Here is a 20,297-nt window from a genome sequence, read left to right on the forward strand (position 1 = left end):
AGGCGTGGTTGCTACGTGCCTGTCGGCAGCAGAGGTAGATGCCATTAAATGGGAACACTCAGGATAGCCAGGACACGTGCATTGCTAAAACGATGCATAAAACAGTACTTTGTATGAGTTTCTTCTAATTTAGCATATTAACCCACTCATCTGCATTGGCGCTAAATATTTTCCCAATCCATTGCTTGACCTGAAGTTCAGCTGATTATGTCTTGATGTACTAACGTTTTCAACATTAAGCCGGCGAACCAGGAATTTAAAATATTTGTATACACAGGATGGTTGCAAAGGCATTAAAATGCATAGGGAAAGAAATTGCTAACACATTCACATTGTGAATCCTCTAGGAAGTAGGATAATCTGAGAAGGTGACTTTTTTTCTGCTTTTTGATGTTATTCTGTGCTTTCCAAATTGTCTAGAAGGTGACTGTTATAGATTGAATTGTGTCCTCCAAAAATGTGTGTCAACTTGGCTAGGCCATGATTCCCAGTATTGTGTGATGGTCCACCATTGTGTTGTCTGATGTGATTTTCCTATGTGTTGTAAATCTATGATGTCAATGAGGCAGGATTAGAGGCAGTTATGATAATGAGGCAGGACTCAATCTACAAGATTAGGTTGTATCTTGAGTCAATCTCTTTTGAGATATAAAAGAAAGAAGCAAACAGAGAGACAGGTGGACCTCACACCACCAAGAATAAAGAACCAGGAGGGGAGCGCATCCTTTGTACCCAGGGTCCTTGTGCTGAGAAACTCCTAGACCAGGTGAAGATTGATGACAACAACCTTCCCCCAAAGCCGACAGAGAGAGAAAGCCTTCCCCTGGAGCTGGCACCCTGAATTCGGACTTTTAACCTCCTAGACTGTGACAGAATAAAATTATCTTTGTTAAAGCCATTCCCTTGTGGTATTTCTGTTATAGTGTACTAGATAACTAAGACAGCAATGTATTAACTTTATAATAAGAAAATAAAGACAAATAGCAATCACAAAACCCTATGGCAGGGACAAGTGCAATTAGAGTTGGTTCTGATTGGACAGCCATTACCAGGTAGCAGTAACAACAAGGGGAAAGAGGGTTGCACAGGATTTATAAACACTTCCTACTGTTTCATGGAACATAACATAAGGAAATTTCAAAAAGACCAGTGATCACTCCTAATGCATGTGTCCTGACACACCTGAGCCAAAGGGAAGAAATGGCTTAGATATGGCAGGAAATGGCTAGGAAGAAAGACACCGAAGCCAGGAGAAGAAGGGTGAATCTGTTTTGAGCCATGGTCATGGAACTCCATAAAGGGAGAAAAGAGGGAGGATAATTTTCATATCAGATAAGCAGCAAGGAGACCAGACTCAGTGGAGAGTGAGAAAATCAATTACAGCCAGCATAACCGTACAAGAATTGGACTGTCAGAGTTCACCAGTGATGGAATTGGAGCAACTGTGTACTGTATGAAAGGCTCTGCCTGACGTGATGTTGGAAGACCTGCACGTAGATAATGCAGTTGGCCCCACAGGTCACCTGTTATCTGTGTTAGAGTACAGGGTGTTATGGATTGAATTGTGTCCCCCAAAAATATGTGTCAACTTGGCTAGGCCATGATTTCCAGTACTGTGTGGTTGTCCATCATTTTGTGATCTGATGTGATTATCCTATGCATTGTAAACCCTAACCTCTATGATGTTAATGAGGCAGAATAAGAGACAGTTATGTTAATGAGGCAGGACTCAATCTACAGGATTAGGTTGTATCTTGAGTCAATCTCTTTCGAGATATGAAAGGGAGAAGTGAGCAGAGAAGAGGGGGACCACATACCACCAAGAAAGAAGCGCCCGGACCAGAGTGCATCCTTTGGACTCAGGGTCCCTGCACTGAAAACTCCTAAACCAGGGGAAAATTGATGACAAGGACCTTCCCACAGAGCTGACAAAGACAGAAAGCCCTCCCCTGGAGCTGGTACCCTGAATTTGAACTTCTAGCCTCCTAGACTAAATTTATCTTTGTTAAAGCCATCCACTTGTGGTATTTCTGTTATAAAAGCAGCACTAGATAACTAAAACAGGTGGGTAGAAACAAGAGTGTGGCATTCCTCATGGATGAGGACAATGTTCTTTTGATATGCTCAAAATGCCTTCACATGTTCACATGTATGCTTTCTAGAATTTCAATGAAGCCACTGTAAGCAGTCTATGGTTGTGGACAGATACTGCAAACAACCCTTTAAACACCCGCTCCCCCCAGCCCACCCCCACACACCACACACACAGAGCAAAATCCATGCACACACACACATATACAAATATTTATAGGGACAGTACCAAAGGGTAGCTTGGGCAGTTAGTTTAACCACTCGCTCAAAAAAAAAAAACAGTCACTGTCAAGTCGACTCTAACTCATGGTGACCCTATGTGTGTCAGAATAGAACTGGGTTCCATACGGTTTTCAATGGCTGACCAGGCATTTCTTCCAAGGCACCTCTGGAGGGACTCAAACCATTAACTTTTCAGTTAGCACCCGAGTGCATTAACCATTTGCACCACCCAGGGACTCCTATCTATTCTTTGACACAGACATTTTCTCAATCATATACAAATGCAGCTTCAAACCAAATCCAGCCACACTGCCACCCCTAAGACCCTTCTTTATAGAAAATCTAGTATATCTACTGTGCTTTTGTATTGCTACCAGGAGGGTATCAAACGTTTTCAACTCTAGTTTTGTCTACCAAGGGAAAAAAAAAAGCACAGCTTTTCTACCTGCTTAATTATGCACCATCATTGACTGACAAGAATGATCTTCATCGTGTCAGTAATTGCTAACTACCAAGTCTCACCTGATTAATTTCACGCCTCTTCTCTACCATAATCGAGCATTTTTCCATAATGACAAACAGACACCACTAATAAAACAAGCAAGCATTTTAGTATCTATACTATGGAGAATCTACTCCATTTTGCAAGAGAACTCATTCTAATGACTCCTTAAAATGCCATTTTCACCCAGAACAACTCCCACTCTCAATTTTGCCTTCTCTTGAAATTCTCATATGCTCTAAGTGGCACTTTTCCGATGGTTTGCCATTCTCAAGTTTTTCCACAGCACTAATTTACTCGGATCTTGTAGCCAAGGAACTTTTGAGTAACATGAAAACTTTCCCGTTGCCTAGTAGTGTCTAGGAATTGATTGTGTTCTTTTCTCCACCCAGATGCAGCCAACGTCGGCACTAATCCTGCAGCTGTCGTGTTGAACGGGTCACACATTCTCTTTGAACACCAATGGGCTACTCTGGGCAGTAACGCCCTGCCCAGCTGTCGTTGAGAAACTTGAAGTTCTGGGAACAGTGAAAAGAGTTTGTCAGACAAATGGGTGGCCCTGACCCCAGAGAGGCATGGTGGTGACAGAGAAGCCACCACCATACACTCTTCTGAGACCAGGTGCCACATGGCTTTCCCATGACATCACAGAGATGGAGCTTCCAAAGGCTAGGGTTAAGGCCTTTTCTCTCCCAAGCTGATCTTTAAACAATTCTGAATCAGACAACTCTTTTAACAGGAGCTGGATGCTGACCTTGACCTGTTTATGAATCTGGGCAGTTTTAAGAGTACAGGTCACCCTGCCTAAAAGATCAGCTTTACCTGCAGTTTCAAGTCAAGAATTCCTTCAATGGGAGAAAACTTAGCGAAAAATGTGTGATTTGAAACTTCCTCAAACAAGCATCTGAATCATTATGTAGGGATGAGGAATAATAATAACATCAAAAGTGAGCAGGTATGTCCGAGACTCCTCCACAGTGTGGCTGAAGCTCAGCGAAGCAATGCACAGTACCTAACCCTCCCAATGTCTCCAATATCTAAACAAAATCATTTTTTGCCATGGACTCCCTGTGTAATGCTGACATGTCCCTTAAGTCTTCCTGTGTCTCAAGAGTCTCACCTTTAAAATAAAGAGGTTGAAGTCTTTCCACTCGCAGTCAAAGTCTCTGCATCCAGGGCAAGAGCTTGAAGGTAGGAGTTGATGGGCTTCTTACCTGCTATGCAATCAGTGGCCACATCTCAACAGCTCTACCTCTTAATATGTGTTGAATCCACTGCTCCTCCTGATCCCAGTCTCCCTGCCTTAGCTCAGTCCTTGTTTAGCTATTCTTTGGGCTTTTGCTATGTGCTCTCTGTTCCTCTAGCCTAGTGGTTGTCAACCAGGGCCAACTTTGATCCCCAGGAGACATCTGGTGTCATAGTGGGAAGGTGCTACTGGCGTCTAGTAGACAGAGGTCAGGGATGCTGCTAAACATCCTAAAATGCACAGGACAGACCCGAACAAAGAATCGTCTGGCCCAAAATGTCAAAAGTGCCAAGGGTGAGAAACCCTGCTTCAACCATAAAACAAAAACAAAAAAAACTAAACTCTTTGCCATTGGGTCACCTCTGGCTCATGGAGACCCCACGTGTTTCAAAGTAAAACTGTCCTCCATAGGCTTTTCAAAGGCTGCAATCTTACTGAAGTAGATCGCCAGGCCTTTCTTCTGTAGCATCACTGGGTGAATGGATTTGAACCACCAACCTTCCAGCTACTAGTCAAGCACAACCCAAAGCCTAGCCTCCTCTAAACTGTCCTCTACACACTACCACCAGAATGGACTAAAATACCATTTCAAGAAGTCATTTCCATGGTTGAAATCTTTCAGCGTCTCCCAATTGCCCAATTAAAGTCTAAATTCTCCACCAAGTCATATCAGATCCATTATGATCTAGTCCTTTCCTAACTCTCTGCCTCACCTTTCACTATTCCCTGACCCTTCCTCTCCAGCCCCCGACACACACCAAGGCGGGTGTACCTGCCCACTCGCCATTCCCTCTGCCTCTCAGTCATGTCCATTCATTCCTTTGCCCACTGATTTTATATTAAACATTCTCTTGAGTTGGGCTCTCTAGAGAAGCAAAATAAGTGGAGTGTGTGTGTGTGTGTGTGTGTGTGTGTGTGTATGCTTCCCTGGTATATATATATACATATATATACAGAGAGAGAGAGATTTACCTCACATGGCTGCAGAGGCTGGAAAGCCCCCAAGTCTGTGGGTCAGGCTGGAGGCTTCTCCTGACTCACATAGCTGCAGGGGCTGGTGAACTCAAAATCAGCAGGTCAGACAGCAGGCCTCTGGCTCACAGGCTGAGGAGGCTGACAAATCCCAAGATCAGCAGGTAAGCTACTAGCTCAAATCCCAAGAACTAGAGGTCAGGTACGGAGCAAGCTGCAGGATCCAGAGCAAGCTAAAGCCAGTGAGCTTTGCCAGAAAATCCACATATATTGATGCAGGCCACACCCCTAAGGAAACTCCCTTTCAACTGATCGTTTTCATAGCAGATCTCATCATGGAGGTGACTACATTATATCAGATCTCATTATGGAGGTGATTATATCATTATATAGCTGCCAAACTGCATCATAACTGCCAAGCAACTGAGAATCATGGCCTAGCCAAGTTGACACACACCTTAACCACCACAGACACTATAATATGACTAAAAAGGAATAAGACACTCTCCAGGCAGCTGGTGGCACTGATATCTAGTGAGGCATGAAGAAAAGTGAACACATAGTTCAATACACAGAGGCAGAACCTACTCATCACCTCTGTGATCCTACTGCCATCTCCCCAGCAGCCTAGGAGCTTTCCAAGAAAAGGGTGTGTCTTCATCTTCATAGGCCACAGCAACCTGCCTACTGTGAATGTGGTCTACAAGTTGCGAAAGTTGTATTTCTTGTATTAAGGAATCAATGAATTCATAGCCTCTTTTAATTTGACTCTTTCTCAGACGTAAAAAGCATTAAAACATCAAAATATAAAGATGAAACAAAATTCATCACACTGTATGTGCCCAAAAGCTCAGACACAGAAACCAGCCAAAAAGGCAGAAATGTCATCTTTGTTTAGAGCTATATTCCAGGCATATGGGAGGAAGCCCAGAAGATCCTTGGTGTCCCAGAAATAAAGGCTGCTTTTCTTTCACTTATAAAACATACAAGAACAGACAAGGTGCTGAAAAACGTACACGAGCTACATGGACCTCAAAAGACTCTAAGATTAGAAAATGAATTTAACAAGGAACATACAGAGATAGTCGTTAAGGCAGATGGCAAAGGCCTTTATACAAGATCATTCACATTATCATCTTGCAGCTCAGCTTGGAGTGAAAAGGTGTCTTCTAAGACGCCATCCTCCACATTTGCGGACTTTCCCTCCGCTCCATGGGATTTTTGGCATCCAGTTGCCCAATTCCCCTTCTAACCATGGAAGCTTCTTTTCAGGAAAAGACTTACTAAAATTCTTTATACTTTAGTGTGAATGAGCTGCTGCTACCACTCATAAGGGCATTTGCTTTCCAAGCCATATTCTCATTATGGACTGAAAAGTTTTCTCCCATCAAAGGAATTCTTGACCTGAAACTGTAGGTGAAAGTGATCTTTTGGGGACAGGGTGACCTGCCCTCTTAAAACTACCTAGGATCCAGATTTTAAAAGATGAAACTGAAATCACATAGAGTTAAAGAAAAGCATATCACATTTCTGTCCAGGGTTCCCGTAAGTTTATTTTACGTGCACGGTTGTTTTTTCCATTTGCTTTGATATTAATAAGAGTGGGAGATGGTGTAATAAGTTTTGTCTCACTAGGCATATGTGGCAAACAGAGGTGGTGAGAATCTTCCCTGAAGTAAACACAGTCCTTAAATAACAAAGAAGTCTGGAAGCACATATATGATAGTCTTTAAAAATATAACAATTTTTAGGTTGAAGTGGGTCTTACACATTTTAGTGTGTGTCAGATCTGTCAAACAAGGTATCTGTGGCAAAGGGAACAAGAAGCTGGAGAAAAACTGAGGCAAAAAAGGAATGACCAGTGTAGAGATGCTTGTGGAGAATTTTTTATAACCACCAATTTAATTGTGATTATAATCTAAAACCTCGCCATCCAACAGAACATTCTGCAATGATGGAAACGTTCTTGGTCTGCACTGTCCAATATGGTACCCATTAGCCACATATGGCTATTGAGTATTGGAAATCTGGGTAGTGTGACTGAGGACCTGAATTTTTTTTATTTTATCTCATTTTAAATAATTTAAACTTAGTTTTAAATAGCCACTTGTGGCTGCGGTTGCCATACTGGACAGTGTAAGTCTAACACCATTATTGCTTTATCGTGTAATTTTAAGAATATTTTATACCTGTGACTTCTCTCCAAGAGAAAGTGATAGAACTCTCTATATTACAGGACTATCCATCTACAAATAGCTCATTTACTAAAAACACAGTTTATGACTCGCTCTGACCCCCACCCCACCCCATCACTCAATATACCCAGGGTTGGTCCCACACTCGTTCCCCCGAGACTGCGCCTGCAGTGTCGGCCTCTGGAATGACATGGCTGACTTACCCTCACCCAGAGGAAGTTCCTCTTCCTGCTCACTGTGGGAAGGCAGCAGGGGCTGCAGGGGTTCCATGTTAATGATGAGCTGTTTGTTCAAGGAGTGGGAACTGCGGCTCTGAGTAATGCTGGCTCTGAAAACAGACACAAACAAGATGGAGTTGGTTTCCACGAATCATTGCAAATGCTGGCCCCCTCCACCTCAGCCTGCCTACTCAAGCTGGAAATTGCCTCTAGACACACACTGTGGATTAGGCCAATGGTAAAGACAATTTAACACTCAAGACTCACAGTACTTTTTATTCTTAAGGTGCTAGTAAGACGTCTATGTGTTCTAATGCAACACAGTCAAAGAAAATACATTTAGCCATATGCCATCAGAGTTGGGCATGCTAGGTGACAACACAGACATTTAAAAAAGGCATGAACACAGACACACAGTGGCGGATTATCCAACAGGCAAGGTACTTGTGCTTACTTACTAATCTGTAGTGAACAATTTCATATGGTTTCACAACATCTTTGACTGTACATTTGAAAAAGAGGCTTTGATTCTGTAGGAAGGTGCTGTACGGTAGGGAGAGCAAGAGATGCCAGCCATACCTAGAAGCAGAATCTTTGATGTGCTGAAAAAATGTGAAATCGTTCACTACAGATCATCTGGTAAGCAAGGTAAGCACCGTGCTAACCTTGCCTATTGGATAATCCATCCCTGCAGACACATGAACACCAATGTTCATTGCAGCATTATTCATAATAGCCAAAGGTAGAAGCAGCCTAAATGTCCATCAACAGATGAACTCATAAACAAAATGTGGTATATACGTGCAATGCAATATTACTCAGCCATGAAGAGAAATGGTGTCCTGATACATGCTACAATATGGATGAACCTTGAAAACATTAGGCTAAGTGAAATACGTCAGGCACAAAAGGACAAATATTGTATGATCCCACTCATACCGAATAGCTAGGATAGCCAAATATATAGAGACCAAAGTTTACTGGTGGTTACCAGGGGCAGGTGGGAAAGAGGGGAAAAGCTTGCTAGGGGACCCTGAGCTTCTGTCAAGGATGATGGAAAAATCTGGAGACAGATAATGGTGACAGTGGAACAACATGATAAAAATAATGTCACTTAAATGTACATGTAAAGAATATTGAAATGGTAAATGTTTTGTAACGTATACATTTATATTTATCACAAGTTTTGTTTGTTTGTTTTTTAAAGGGCATGGGAAAATAAAACAGACATTGGAGGCAGGTATCACTAACCTAGATAAACAGAAAAGTGAATGAAGTGCATGGCTGAAAGTAATTTAACAACAACAATGAAATCCTGCCAGACACAAAGCACAGACATTCTACAACTACAAGCTATTATTCTGTTGCCGGACATCCAATGTTTAATATTTGTTGTTGTTGTTAGGTGCCATCAAGTCAGTTCTGACTCATAACAACCCCATGTATAACAGAATGAAACACTGCCTGGTCCTGCACAATCCTCACAATCATTGCTATATTTGAGCCCATTGTTGCAGCCAGTGTCAATCCATCTTGTCAAAGGTCTTTCTCTTTTTCGCTGACCCTCGACCTTACCAAGCATGATGTCCTTCTCCAGGGACTGGTCTCTCCTAATAACATGTCCAGATTGCATGAAATAAGTCTCACCATCCTCACTTCTAAGGAGCACTCTGGCTGTACTTCTTCCAAGACAGACTTGTTTGTTCTTCTGACAATCCATGGTATATTTGATATTCTTCTCCAATACCGTAATTCAAAGGCATCAATTCTTCTTCAGTATTCCTTATTCATTGTCCAGCTTTCACATGCATATGCAGTGGTTGAAAATACCATGGCTTGGGTCAGGCCCACCTTAGTCCTCAAAGTGACATCTTTGCTTTCTAACACTTTAAAGAGGTCTTTTGCAGCAGATTTGCCCAACACAACACATTGTTTAATTTCTTGACTGCTACTTCCATGGGCATTGATGGTGGATCCAAGTAAAATGAAATACTTGACAACTTCAATATTTTCTCTGTTTATAATGATGTTGCTTATTGGTCCAGTTGTGAGGATTTTTGTTTTCTTTATGTTGAGGGGTACTGAAGGCTGTAGTCTTTGGTTTTTATCAGTAAGTGCTTCAAGTCCTCTTTGCTTTCAGCAAGCAAGCAAGGTTGTGTGATCTGCATATTGCAGGTTGTTAATGAGTCTTCATATAGTCTGGCTGCTCAGATTATTTGTTCAGCATACAGACTGAGTAAGTAGGATGAAAGGATACAACCCTGATGCACACGTTTCCTGACATTAAATCACACAGTATCCCCTTGTTCTGTTCAAACAACTGCCTCTTGGTCTATGTACAGGTTCCACATGAGCACAATGAAGTGTTCTGGAATTCCGGTGCTTCACAATGTTATTCATAATTTGTTATGATCCACAGTCGAATATCTTTGCATAGTCAATAAAACACAGGTAAACATCTTTCTGGTATTCTCTGCTTTCAGCCAGGATCCAACTGACATCAGCAATGATATCCCTTTGTCCACATCCTCTTCTGAATCCAACTTGAATTTCTGGCAGTTCCCTGTCCATGTACTGCTGCAACTGCTTTTGAATTATCTTCAGCAAAATTTTACTTGCATGTGATATTAATGATATTGTTCAATAATTTCTGCATTCTGTTGGATCACCTTTCTTTGGAATGGACACAAATACGGATCTCTTCCAGTTTGTTGGTCAGGTAGCTGTCTTCCAAATTTTTTGGAATAGAAGAGTGAGCGCTTCCAGCATTGCATCCATTTGTTGAAACATCTCAATTGGTATTCCATTAATTCCTGCAGCCTTGTTTTTCACCAATGCCTTCAGTGCAGCTTGGACTGCTTCCTTCAGTACAATTGGTTCTTGTCATACGCTACCTCCTGAAATCATTGAATGTCGACAAATTATTTTTGGTACAGTGACTCTGTGTATTCTAACTTCTTTTGATGTTTCCTGCATCGTTCAATATTTTGCCCATAGAATCCTTCAATACTGCAACTTGAGGCTTTAATTTTTTCTTTTTTTCAGCTTGAGAAATGCTGAGTGTGCTCTTCCCTTTTGGTTTTCTAACTCCAGGTCTTTGCACATTCCATTTTAATATTTTGTTTTCTCAAACTGCTGTTTGAAATCTTCTGTTCAGCTCTTTTACTTCATCATTTCTTCCGTGTGCTTTAGCTACTCTACGTTCAAAAGCAAGTTTCAGAGTCTCCTCTGATATCCATTTTGGTCTTTTCTTTCTTTCCTGTCTTTTTGGTGACCTTTTGCTTTCTTCATGTATGATGTCCTCAATGTCATCCCACAAGTCATCTGGTCTTCAGTCATTAGTGTTCAATGGGTCAAATCTATTCTTCAGATGGTCTCCAAATTCAGGTGGGATATACCCAAAGTCATATTTTGGCTCTAGTAGACTTGCTTTAATTTTCTTCAGCTTCAGCTTGAACTTGCATATGGGCAATTGATGGTTTGTTCCACAGTCAGCCCCTGGCTTTGTTCTGACTGATGATATTGATACAACAAACTGACAGATGAGTGGTTGAATGTTTAATGTTTAATAAACATTCCCATTCAAATTTACACCCTTTTCACCAACCAGTCATAGAACCCAGCTCGGTTTTCTCCTTCAGAAAGGAGCATACACGTGTGTCAGAGACTGACAGGCAGTGGGTGGCAAGGAAATAATGCAGGTGTCTTGTCAAGACTACTGGCTGGCAGCTGGGAAGCCCATTTACACTCCCTGCTGCAGGGAGACCAGCTGTCGGCCCTGACAGACAGGGAAGTAGGCCCGCAGGTGAGGAAGTGAGCCCCCTTCCCTCCCCCATGTTTTCTGTCAAAACCAGCCCATCCTTCAAAGAGTGTGTAAATGTCTTTCTCCCCTTGACACCTTTCTGGGTTGTCCCTTACAACACACACACACGTTAGGTCTGTCCCTCTCTGTCTCTCTCCGCTCTCCTTCTTTCATAATCCAGGCATTGGTCACTTCTGTCACTCTGTAATCACTGGTGTACGAATCAGCACCTACCCTGGCTGGAGGGTAAGGTCCTTCAAGGCAGAGAATGACCTACCCATTCATGTGCCTTACACCACCCTGCTTGGCACCAGGCTTGAAAGGTAAGTAAACTGAATGCAATCCTGGTTTGACACAAGTTGCCATTTCAGACTGACACTGAGGCTGGTGTTGAGACTGCCTTATAGCACAGGCATCTCTCATGGGCACAGGACAGGGGAGGAGGAGAGACAACCAGTAAGTATCCTGAATTATAAAGCCACCCGCCAGCACAGGCTGGAAAGGAAATGTATGAGAACTTGCTTAACCATGGAGTCCTTTTCTTCATTATTTCATTCTACAGCCTTTTAACTTTGGAGCCAAAATGTATGTACCTGACAGTGTGGCAGGTTCTGGGGAACTATGTCCCTTGCCTAAAGGAACTAAGTCACTGTCTAGAACCCTGATTTTTAAAGTTTTTTGACTGAGACTGTTATGGATTGAACTGTTTCCCTAAAAAGATATGTTGGGGTCTTAACCTCTGGAGTGTGATCTTATTTGGAGAAATAGAGTTTTTCTTTGTAGATACTATCAGTTAAGGTGGTCATACCAGAATAAGGTGGGTCCTATTACTTATCCCTTTTGAGCGGTGCCTTATAAAAGGAAAGAACAGACACAGAAACAGAGTTGTATGGGGGAAGACACCATCTGAACATACATCAACAAGCAGCAAAGGAACGCCAAGGATTGCCAGCAGTCACTAGGAGCTAGGAGAGGCATGGAACACTTCCTCTCTCAGAACCCTCAGAACGAATCGATATGGCTGATACCCTGATGTAGACTTCCAGACTCCAGAACCATAAGATAATAAATTTCTGTTCTTTGAAGCCATTCACTTTTGATATTTTGTTACGGCAGCCTTAGGTAATTAAGATAGAGATTCACGTAAAGAAATACATTTTATATCATGACCCAGTACACACACAACACGCACACACATGTGCGCACATAAAGGCACAACTGAAGCAAATGTTTTATACAAACATAGTGATCATTGCTATTTGTGATTCACTTTTTTTGTCTGTTTGTTTAAAGTGCAGGTCTTAACCACTGTTTTCACTTCATAACCCACTAATGTACTACAATCACAGTTGAAAAAACATCTCATTCACAGAGGAGACTAATGGCGGAGACATACAGTGTGACAGAGGGTTCCATGGGGTCACAAAGGAGAGGCACCTGATCCTGCCTTGAGCAAGAAGAGGGGTAGCCAGGGAAGACCTCCCAGGGGAGATGACTCCTGCTGTGAGTCCTAGAGAACATGGTGGAGTTTGTCAGAGAAAGAAGTGGGGATGGGAATTCCATGCAGAATGAAGGAAGTAGGGAAGGAGTAAGGAAGGAGATTAAAATTTATCATGAGTAGTCCTTTCTTTTATTGTGAGGTGTATTTTTTGAGCATTCATGAGTTTTCCTCTAGTCCTGGGGTAGCTCACCACTAGCTTTGCAAAGCTCAACGTGAGGCCATGCTTGTGTGGACCAGGCACCTCTGGGTGTATTTGAACCTACAACCTTTTCGCTGCCATTTTCACCACCCAGGGACTCCCAGAGGCAGACACAATTAGGGATGTCCCTGGGGCACAAAGATTCCAGGGCTCCAAGCTTTGGAGTCCAGTTCTAAGACAGCTTGGGAGGGAAGATTTAGCAAATAGAATTAAGAGGCAAGTCTCTCATCTTCCCTACTGTCTTTAAACTGAAGATTCTTCTTTTTTACTTAACTCTCTCCCTGCAACTTTCATAAAGGTGCCAACTGACCCAGGTTTCCCCCGTTGCTCATGTAAAGCAAGAGCCCACCAGCATAGCTGCTCTAATGAAATATGTTGTTAGTTGCGGTCGAGTCAATTCCAACTCATGTCGACCCATGTGTGCAGAGTAGAACTGCTCCAAAGGATTTTCAAGTCTGTGACCTTTTGGAAGCAGATCGCCAGGCCTGTCTTCCAAGGTGCCGGTGGGGGTGGGGGCTGCAGGTTCAAACCACCAACCTTTTGGCTAGTAGTCAAGCACTTATCCGTTTGCACCACCCAGGGACTCCATAATGAAAAATAGAATACCAGAACTAGAACGACCTTTTTTAGTTCACAAAGCAGTTTTATATGTACTTTGTCTCTTTTTTTCTCAATGTGTCTATGAGATAGACAACAAAAATACTATATGTACAGAGGAGGATACTGAGACTCAATGAGGTGATGTAACTTACCTAAAGACAGTTACATGGGCAGACCCAGGACGCAAACGCAGACCATCTGATTCCTAGGCTAGTGCTTTATGACACTCTCCACGGCCTTTCTACCTGATTTATCCCACAATGCCCTGAGGGGACTCAGGTCACAATCCCTGTACTTTTAGTCCTAAAGTCCTGCCGTTTGAAGCTCTACACAGTCCCACTGTGTCAGGCAGTTTTCTAAAGGAAGTGCCAAAAATCCCAAATGGCTTTTGCCCTGCCCTGGAACCTGAGGTACCTGCTTTCATGGCGGGGCCTCCCCAGCTAGGCTAGGGTACGTGCCACGTTTCTCCACTCTCAGAATCCATTGTCAGGGGACTGCAAAAACATTTGCCTGCTTTGCAGCTGCCTTGTGATTGTACTTCCAGCAGAGAGCAATTTCTGAATCAAACACTGTTAAGAACTCTATGAGGTAGGAAGGTATCCTTTGGGAACTATACGTATATTCCATTATTGGCTTCAAAGAATGGTCGCATGAAATAGAGTGAGGCTCATGGAGTTCCTGCACCACTCCTTGAGGAGAAAGGAAGTAGCATTGGCCTGTTACTAAACCACCAAAATTTCCATCTTAAGGGACTTTAATGAGCACCTATGTGTCAGAGTCTAGCTTCCCATTTTTAGATGAGAAATGATAATAATAATATGACCACCTGTTACGGATTGAATTGTGTCCCCCAAAAAGATATGTTAAAGTCTTAATCCCTGTACCTGTGAATGTGACTATTTGGAAATCAGGGTTTTCTCTTGTTATTTTAATGAAGTCATACTGGAGTAGGGTGGGTCTTAAACCTAATCCTTTCTGAGTGGTATCTTATAAATGGGAGCACAAACACAGAAAGACAGACACACAGAGGGGAGATGCCATATAAGGATTATCTACAAACCAAGGAATGCCACGAATACCAAGACAATTAAATGGGAAAACAATAGTCTTTTCAACAAAAGAATGAAGTTGGATCCATGCCTCACACCATAGACAAAAATTAACTCAAGCTGGAACAAAGGCTTAAATGTAAGAGTTAAACTATAAAACACTTTGAAGAAAACATAGGGGTAAATCTTCCTGGTCACGGATTAGGCAATGGTTTCTTAAATCTGACACCAAAACCACAAGCAACAGAAGAAATAGATAAACTCTATATTATCAAAAGTAAAAACTTTTGTGCTTTAAGGATACTACCAAGAAAATTAAAAGACAATTCACAGAATGGGAGAAAATTTTTGTAAATCATATATCTGAGAAGAGACTTGTATCAATAATATATAAAGAATGATTACAACTCAATGATAAAAAGGCAAATAACCCAATTAAAAAATGAGCAAAAGGCTTGAATAGATGTTTTTCCAAAGAAGATACACAAATGGCCAATAAGCACATGAAAAGATGTTCAACATCATTAGCCATCAGAGAAAGGTAAATCAAAACCACAATGAGATACTGGTTCACACCTGCTAGGAAGGCTATAATCAAAAAGACAGATAATATGTGTTGGTGAGGATGTGGAGAAATCGGAACCCATATACACTGCTGATGGGAATGTAAAATAGTGCAGTGATTTTCGAAAACAGTCTGACAATTCCTCACATGGTTAAACAGAGTTACCATATGATCCAGCAATTCCTCTCCTAGATATATACCCAAGAGAAATGAAAACGTATGCCTACATAAAAACTTGTATATGAATGTTTATAGCAGCATTATTTATAATAGTCAAAAAGTGGGAACAACCCAAAAGTCCATCAACTTATGAATGGATAAACAAAATGTGATATAGCCACACGATGGACTATTCTACAGAAATATAAAGAAATGAAGTACTGATACACGCTACAACATGAATAAACCTTGAAAACGTTACACTGAATGAAAGAAGCCAGTTACAAAGGACCACATATTGTATAATTCTATTTAATGAAATGGCCAGAACAGGCAAATCTATAGGGACATAGAGTAGATTAGTGGTTGGAGAAAAATATCGAATGAACTATTAATGGGTACAGGGTTTTTTGAGGGATGATGAAAATGTTCTAAAATTTACTGTTGTGATAGATGCCCAAATCTGTGAATATACCACAAGCCACTGAAGTGTGCACTTTAAATGGGTGAATTGTATGGTATGTCAATTAAAACTCAAAAAAAAGCTGTTTTAAAAAAATCAAAACATAGGGCATGGAGTGAAGTGCTGTCTGAGGCCCACAGCTTCTTCCTGACCAACTACGCGAGTGGCAAGGTGGAGAGGCACCCACTTACTTGGTCACCCTGGAAATAGAGGATGATCAATTCTGACCATAAAGGAGACTCATCCACATTCCAAAGATGGGGAAGGGAGGACAGGTGCCAACCAGTGAGTGGGGAACTCCCGAAAGTATATCGCATATCACTTATAATGATCTTTCCTTAAAAGGCAGAAGAGTCACAGTGAGGATGTTCAGTTTTAGGTATTTAGCGTGGGTGAGGTTTAGCAGGTACAATCAATTGTGTTCACTGTGGCGCATAAAGCCCAACGCGGCCAAGAGACTATTTAATTCAGAAGAATTATCAAATATTGTCACCTTAATTAAGATGCGTACCCTTGAACCCCACCACCTGTCAGTTTGTCATTTAGTGGAGGCTTATGTGTTGCTGTGATGCTGGAAGCTATGCCACCAGTATTTCAAATACCAGCAGTGTCACCCATGGTGGAAAGGTTTCAGTGGAACTTCCAGACTAAGACAGACTAGGAAGACAGGCCTGATGATCTACTTCCTAAAATTAGTCAATGAAAACCCTATGGATCACAAGAGAATATTGCCCAATATAGTGCTGGAAGATGAGGCCCCCAGGTTAGAAGGCATTCAACAGTGAATTCAAACATATTAACCATCATGGAGATGGCGCAGGACTGCGCGACAGCAACCGATAACAACAAAAACCCCTGAACCAATAATGTCTAAGTCCCTCGTTCCTCTGAGCGGCTCTTGGGAGCAAAGCGGCCACTGAGAGGTGAGTGCCTACACCTGAGAAGTAGTGTAGAGGGAGTCAGGAAAATGGAAACTGGCCAAGTCTGATGGACAAAGGCAGGAATGGAGAGGAGTTCTAAGAGGACAGGCTGACTGGCTTGGCCAGGAGATGGCATGACCATGCCCCACACATATCTGCTCCTTCACATGACACTGTGAAGCCTAATCAAGCCTATGACTTTCCACAGAGCAAGATATGGTCCAGCCAAATCCATCTGAGGGAGAATTCCAGGACAGTGAGAGTACCATGCCTGGGACCATAGACAAAAGATGGTTTAAAGGGCCATTACTTCCTTTTCTGTGATCTGCACCCATTAAATAGATTTCTTCTCCTTATTTAAGTGCCGGATGTCACCACAGGCAGGGAGGTTATAGAGGATTTGGAAAAGCCAGACTTTACGTTCCTTCACCCATCCTAGAAGCTACCAGAGCCCTCCAGAGACCATCCACTCACCTTTGTACCTCAGGAGGCTCCCTCTGGATTTTGGAGCTGGCCTCCACCACCTCTTTGGCAACTTTACCACTGCAAAAGACAGAAACACAACATATATGCATACATGCTGTATGTATACATGTATGTGTATGTGTGTGGGTACATTGTTGTTGCTGTTAGGTACTGTCAAGCCAATTCTAACTCACAGTGGCCCTACAGGACAGAGGAGAACTATCCCATAGGGTTTCCTAGGCTGAAATCTTTACAGGAGCAGATCACCAGGTCTTTTCTTCCACGGAGTGGCTGGTGGGTTTGAAGTGCCAACCTTTCAGTTAGCAGTCAAGTGTTTAACCCATTGTGCCACCAAGGCTCCCTATGTTTAGGTATATGTATGTATATACGTATATGTGCATGGGCAGATACAGATGAGTGCTTATGTGTATATGCAGGAGGGGAAGAGGGTGCACATATATTACTTATGTTTTTTAACTTCACAATGGTCTGACTCTGCTCTAGGAATCCACTCCTTCTCTCCTCTATGAGGGGAAGTTACTATGGAGTTTGAGGGGACTCCATGAGCTGAAGAGATGAATGAGTAGAAACGGAGAGCTAAAATAGGGCACAAAGTATACTTATTTACAAGTAAAATATTCAAATGTAAAAAAAAGGGGCTACCCCCACCCCAACCCAGTACTTGAAATGAAACCAGTGATACCCACCTATATCGAAATCTACTTCCTTTAAAAAATATCTTGCTGCTTGACACAGTCTTGATCTGACTGGATTTTGCATACCTTTAAGAAAAAGCAGAGCAGAGGTGGTGATGACATTGGCCAAGTCCAAGCAGGACATGCCACAGAGCTACAGCAATCCTATTTTCTGACTACAAGAAAGAAATGTTTCATATTTTGACTTATCACACACCCACAAAACTGAAAGACCAGTTTCACAAAAGGATAGTTACATTTACCAAGTATGTTGCAAGCTGATATTTTCTATGTTATTTTCTTTCATTAAAAAAAAAAAAAATACTGTGAGATGGCAGGAAGGACAGGAAAACTGGACAAATCGATACAAGGAACTTGGGGTGAAGAAGGGGAGAATGTCGACACATCTTGGGGTTGTCATAAAACAATTTGTGTATTAACTGTTTAAAGAGAAACTAAATCACACATGAAAAAATGCTTGTCATGACCCACATGTTTGACTTCATAAATCATTTCTGGGTCACAACCTGCGAAAAAGACCAGGCAGTACTGACGATCAGAAAGGATTCTTTCCCAGTTTCTATTTGAAAGACATTGAGAGGGTAGCATTTTGTGACACACATCAAGTTCCATGGTGCTGGGGGCACGTTCTTGCTTGTACATATATTAACAGTGCAGCAGAAAACAGCTTCCCAGTGATACGGATCACTATGTCACAAGGAACCCACTTACTGTGGGTAAAAGAAGGGGCTAGGGGCCCGTGTCATCATGGAAAAAGGGACGCTGGTCACTGTGTATTCTCGGGTGAAGTCACTATGATCCAGTGCCCTTTAAAAGAACCCGTACTGGCAGATGACTAAGATACACGTGGAACAAGGAGCCCAGCCAAGCTCTGATTCAGCACCGCCCAACCGTACCCGTAAATAAGAACAAAACAACAACACTCTGAAAAACAGTCTAGAACACGGGCTGCCTGGAGGCTGCATACAGGGCACCAAGTTCGTGTCATAGCTGAGGACGTCTGTCAGCCACTTTAAGCTTCATGCAGTTAAATCCAATAAGTTAGAATGTGTCCCAGAGTTTAGGATCGTTTAAAACACTGATCATCACAAAATCTTCACAAACAAAACAATATGTTCTATAGAATTCTAAGCAAAGACTGGCACACAGCCAAGGCCACACCTAGTAGTTTTGGGCCAGCAGTGATTGCCACCCTCCACCTCTTGAGGCCTTCATTCATTCACTCAGCAAATATTTACTGAGTGCCAAGCACGCTTCCAAACTAAGCCAGAAAGACACCTGGTCTCTGCATTCATGGAGTGTTAGGTCTACAGGGAGAAATGGATATTAACCTAGGAAGCATGTAAATAAATGTAAACTACAAGCTGTGGTGCAGGCTACGAAGAAGAAGTTGCAATGAGAGCATGGGGGGAGCTGATCTTGTCTGGGGAGCCAGGGAAAGGGCCCCGAGGAGGGGATTTCTGAGCTGAGGTCCAGGGCAGGAAAGTACTAACTGGGGGAGGGTTGTAGGCCGTGGAGCGTGTTCCTTTCTGAAAGCTCGGCGGGAACAAAGGCCCTGAAATGTGACAGGAGCCAAAAAGACTAGTGCACTTCCCCATGTTGTGCTTTTAATGAAGAAACGTCAATGTACAAAATGGCATGAGAGTTAGTCAGAGGTGAAATTTTGCAGACCTGACTTTAAGTAGTTCTTGTTAAGGATTTTGGTCTTTGTCCAAAGGACAATGGAAAGCCATGGTAACAATCTTTTGCAAAGAACATTCCCAACCCACCCCCAACTAATCTCAGAAAAACACCCGTTCCCTGCCAGCCGCCCGTGCCCGTGCCTTATAACGACAGTGAGTGTAAGTCCACCTCTGTAAAGAGCCTGAGAGGATGGAGAAGCGCACCAGCCACAGATGATAAGCACAGATAGGCTGATGGGAGGGGGAGTGCGGGCCCAGGAGGAGGATTACTACCAAGGCAAGGGTCCAGAGAGGATGGCGCGGGAGCCCCAAGGACAGGTGGGAGCACGTAAGATCCACGACTGGGGTCTTGATACCAGGATACACAGGCTGCTGGCCGGAGCTTCAGTCCAGAGCACAACTAGTCGGGAAGATACGAGTCAGAGCGCACCCCAGCAAGCTGTCCTCCTACTTCTGTGAGGACACGCCTGCCCTGTGCCTCTGCCCCTGCGCCCTAGAGAGCTATGGGACCTAACACATGACCAAGTGAGCCTGAGGAAAGGGCAATCACCTTTTCCCTCTCCCCACCATCTTGGTGGTTGCTGTTCCTGGGTCATCAGAGGTAGGGGGAGGAGAAATTTTGGAAGAACCTTCTGCTTTTTTTTTTTCTTTTGTTCAGAGTTCCTAAGGATCCTTGAGGCAAGCTGGTTTATTAAAAAGGAAACCATTAAAAGCCTTAATTGGAGTGTTT

At 42.7% G+C, this 20,297-nt stretch overlaps 1 protein-coding gene across 2 annotated transcripts in view; it reads right to left on the reverse strand.

The window, feature by feature from the left end:
• Positions 1–20,297, reverse strand: part of FRMD3 (FERM domain containing 3) — a 347,514-nt gene that overhangs the window by 43,131 nt on the left and 284,086 nt on the right. For both annotated transcript variants that reach the window (XM_004381295.1, XM_004381294.2), the window contains exons 11-13: positions 17,877–17,951; positions 17,179–17,247; positions 7,432–7,556 (exon numbers count right to left, since the gene is read on the reverse strand). In XM_004381295.1, coding sequence (XP_004381352.1) covers positions 7,432–7,556; positions 17,179–17,247; positions 17,877–17,951 — 269 coding nt within the window. The remainder of the gene's footprint in view (positions 1–7,431; positions 7,557–17,178; positions 17,248–17,876; positions 17,952–20,297) is intronic.

This window comes from Trichechus manatus, unplaced genomic scaffold, assembly GCF_000243295.1.
Source record: "Trichechus manatus latirostris isolate Lorelei unplaced genomic scaffold, TriManLat1.0 scaffold00082, whole genome shotgun sequence".
Taxonomy (NCBI): Eukaryota; Metazoa; Chordata; class Mammalia; order Sirenia; family Trichechidae; genus Trichechus; species Trichechus manatus.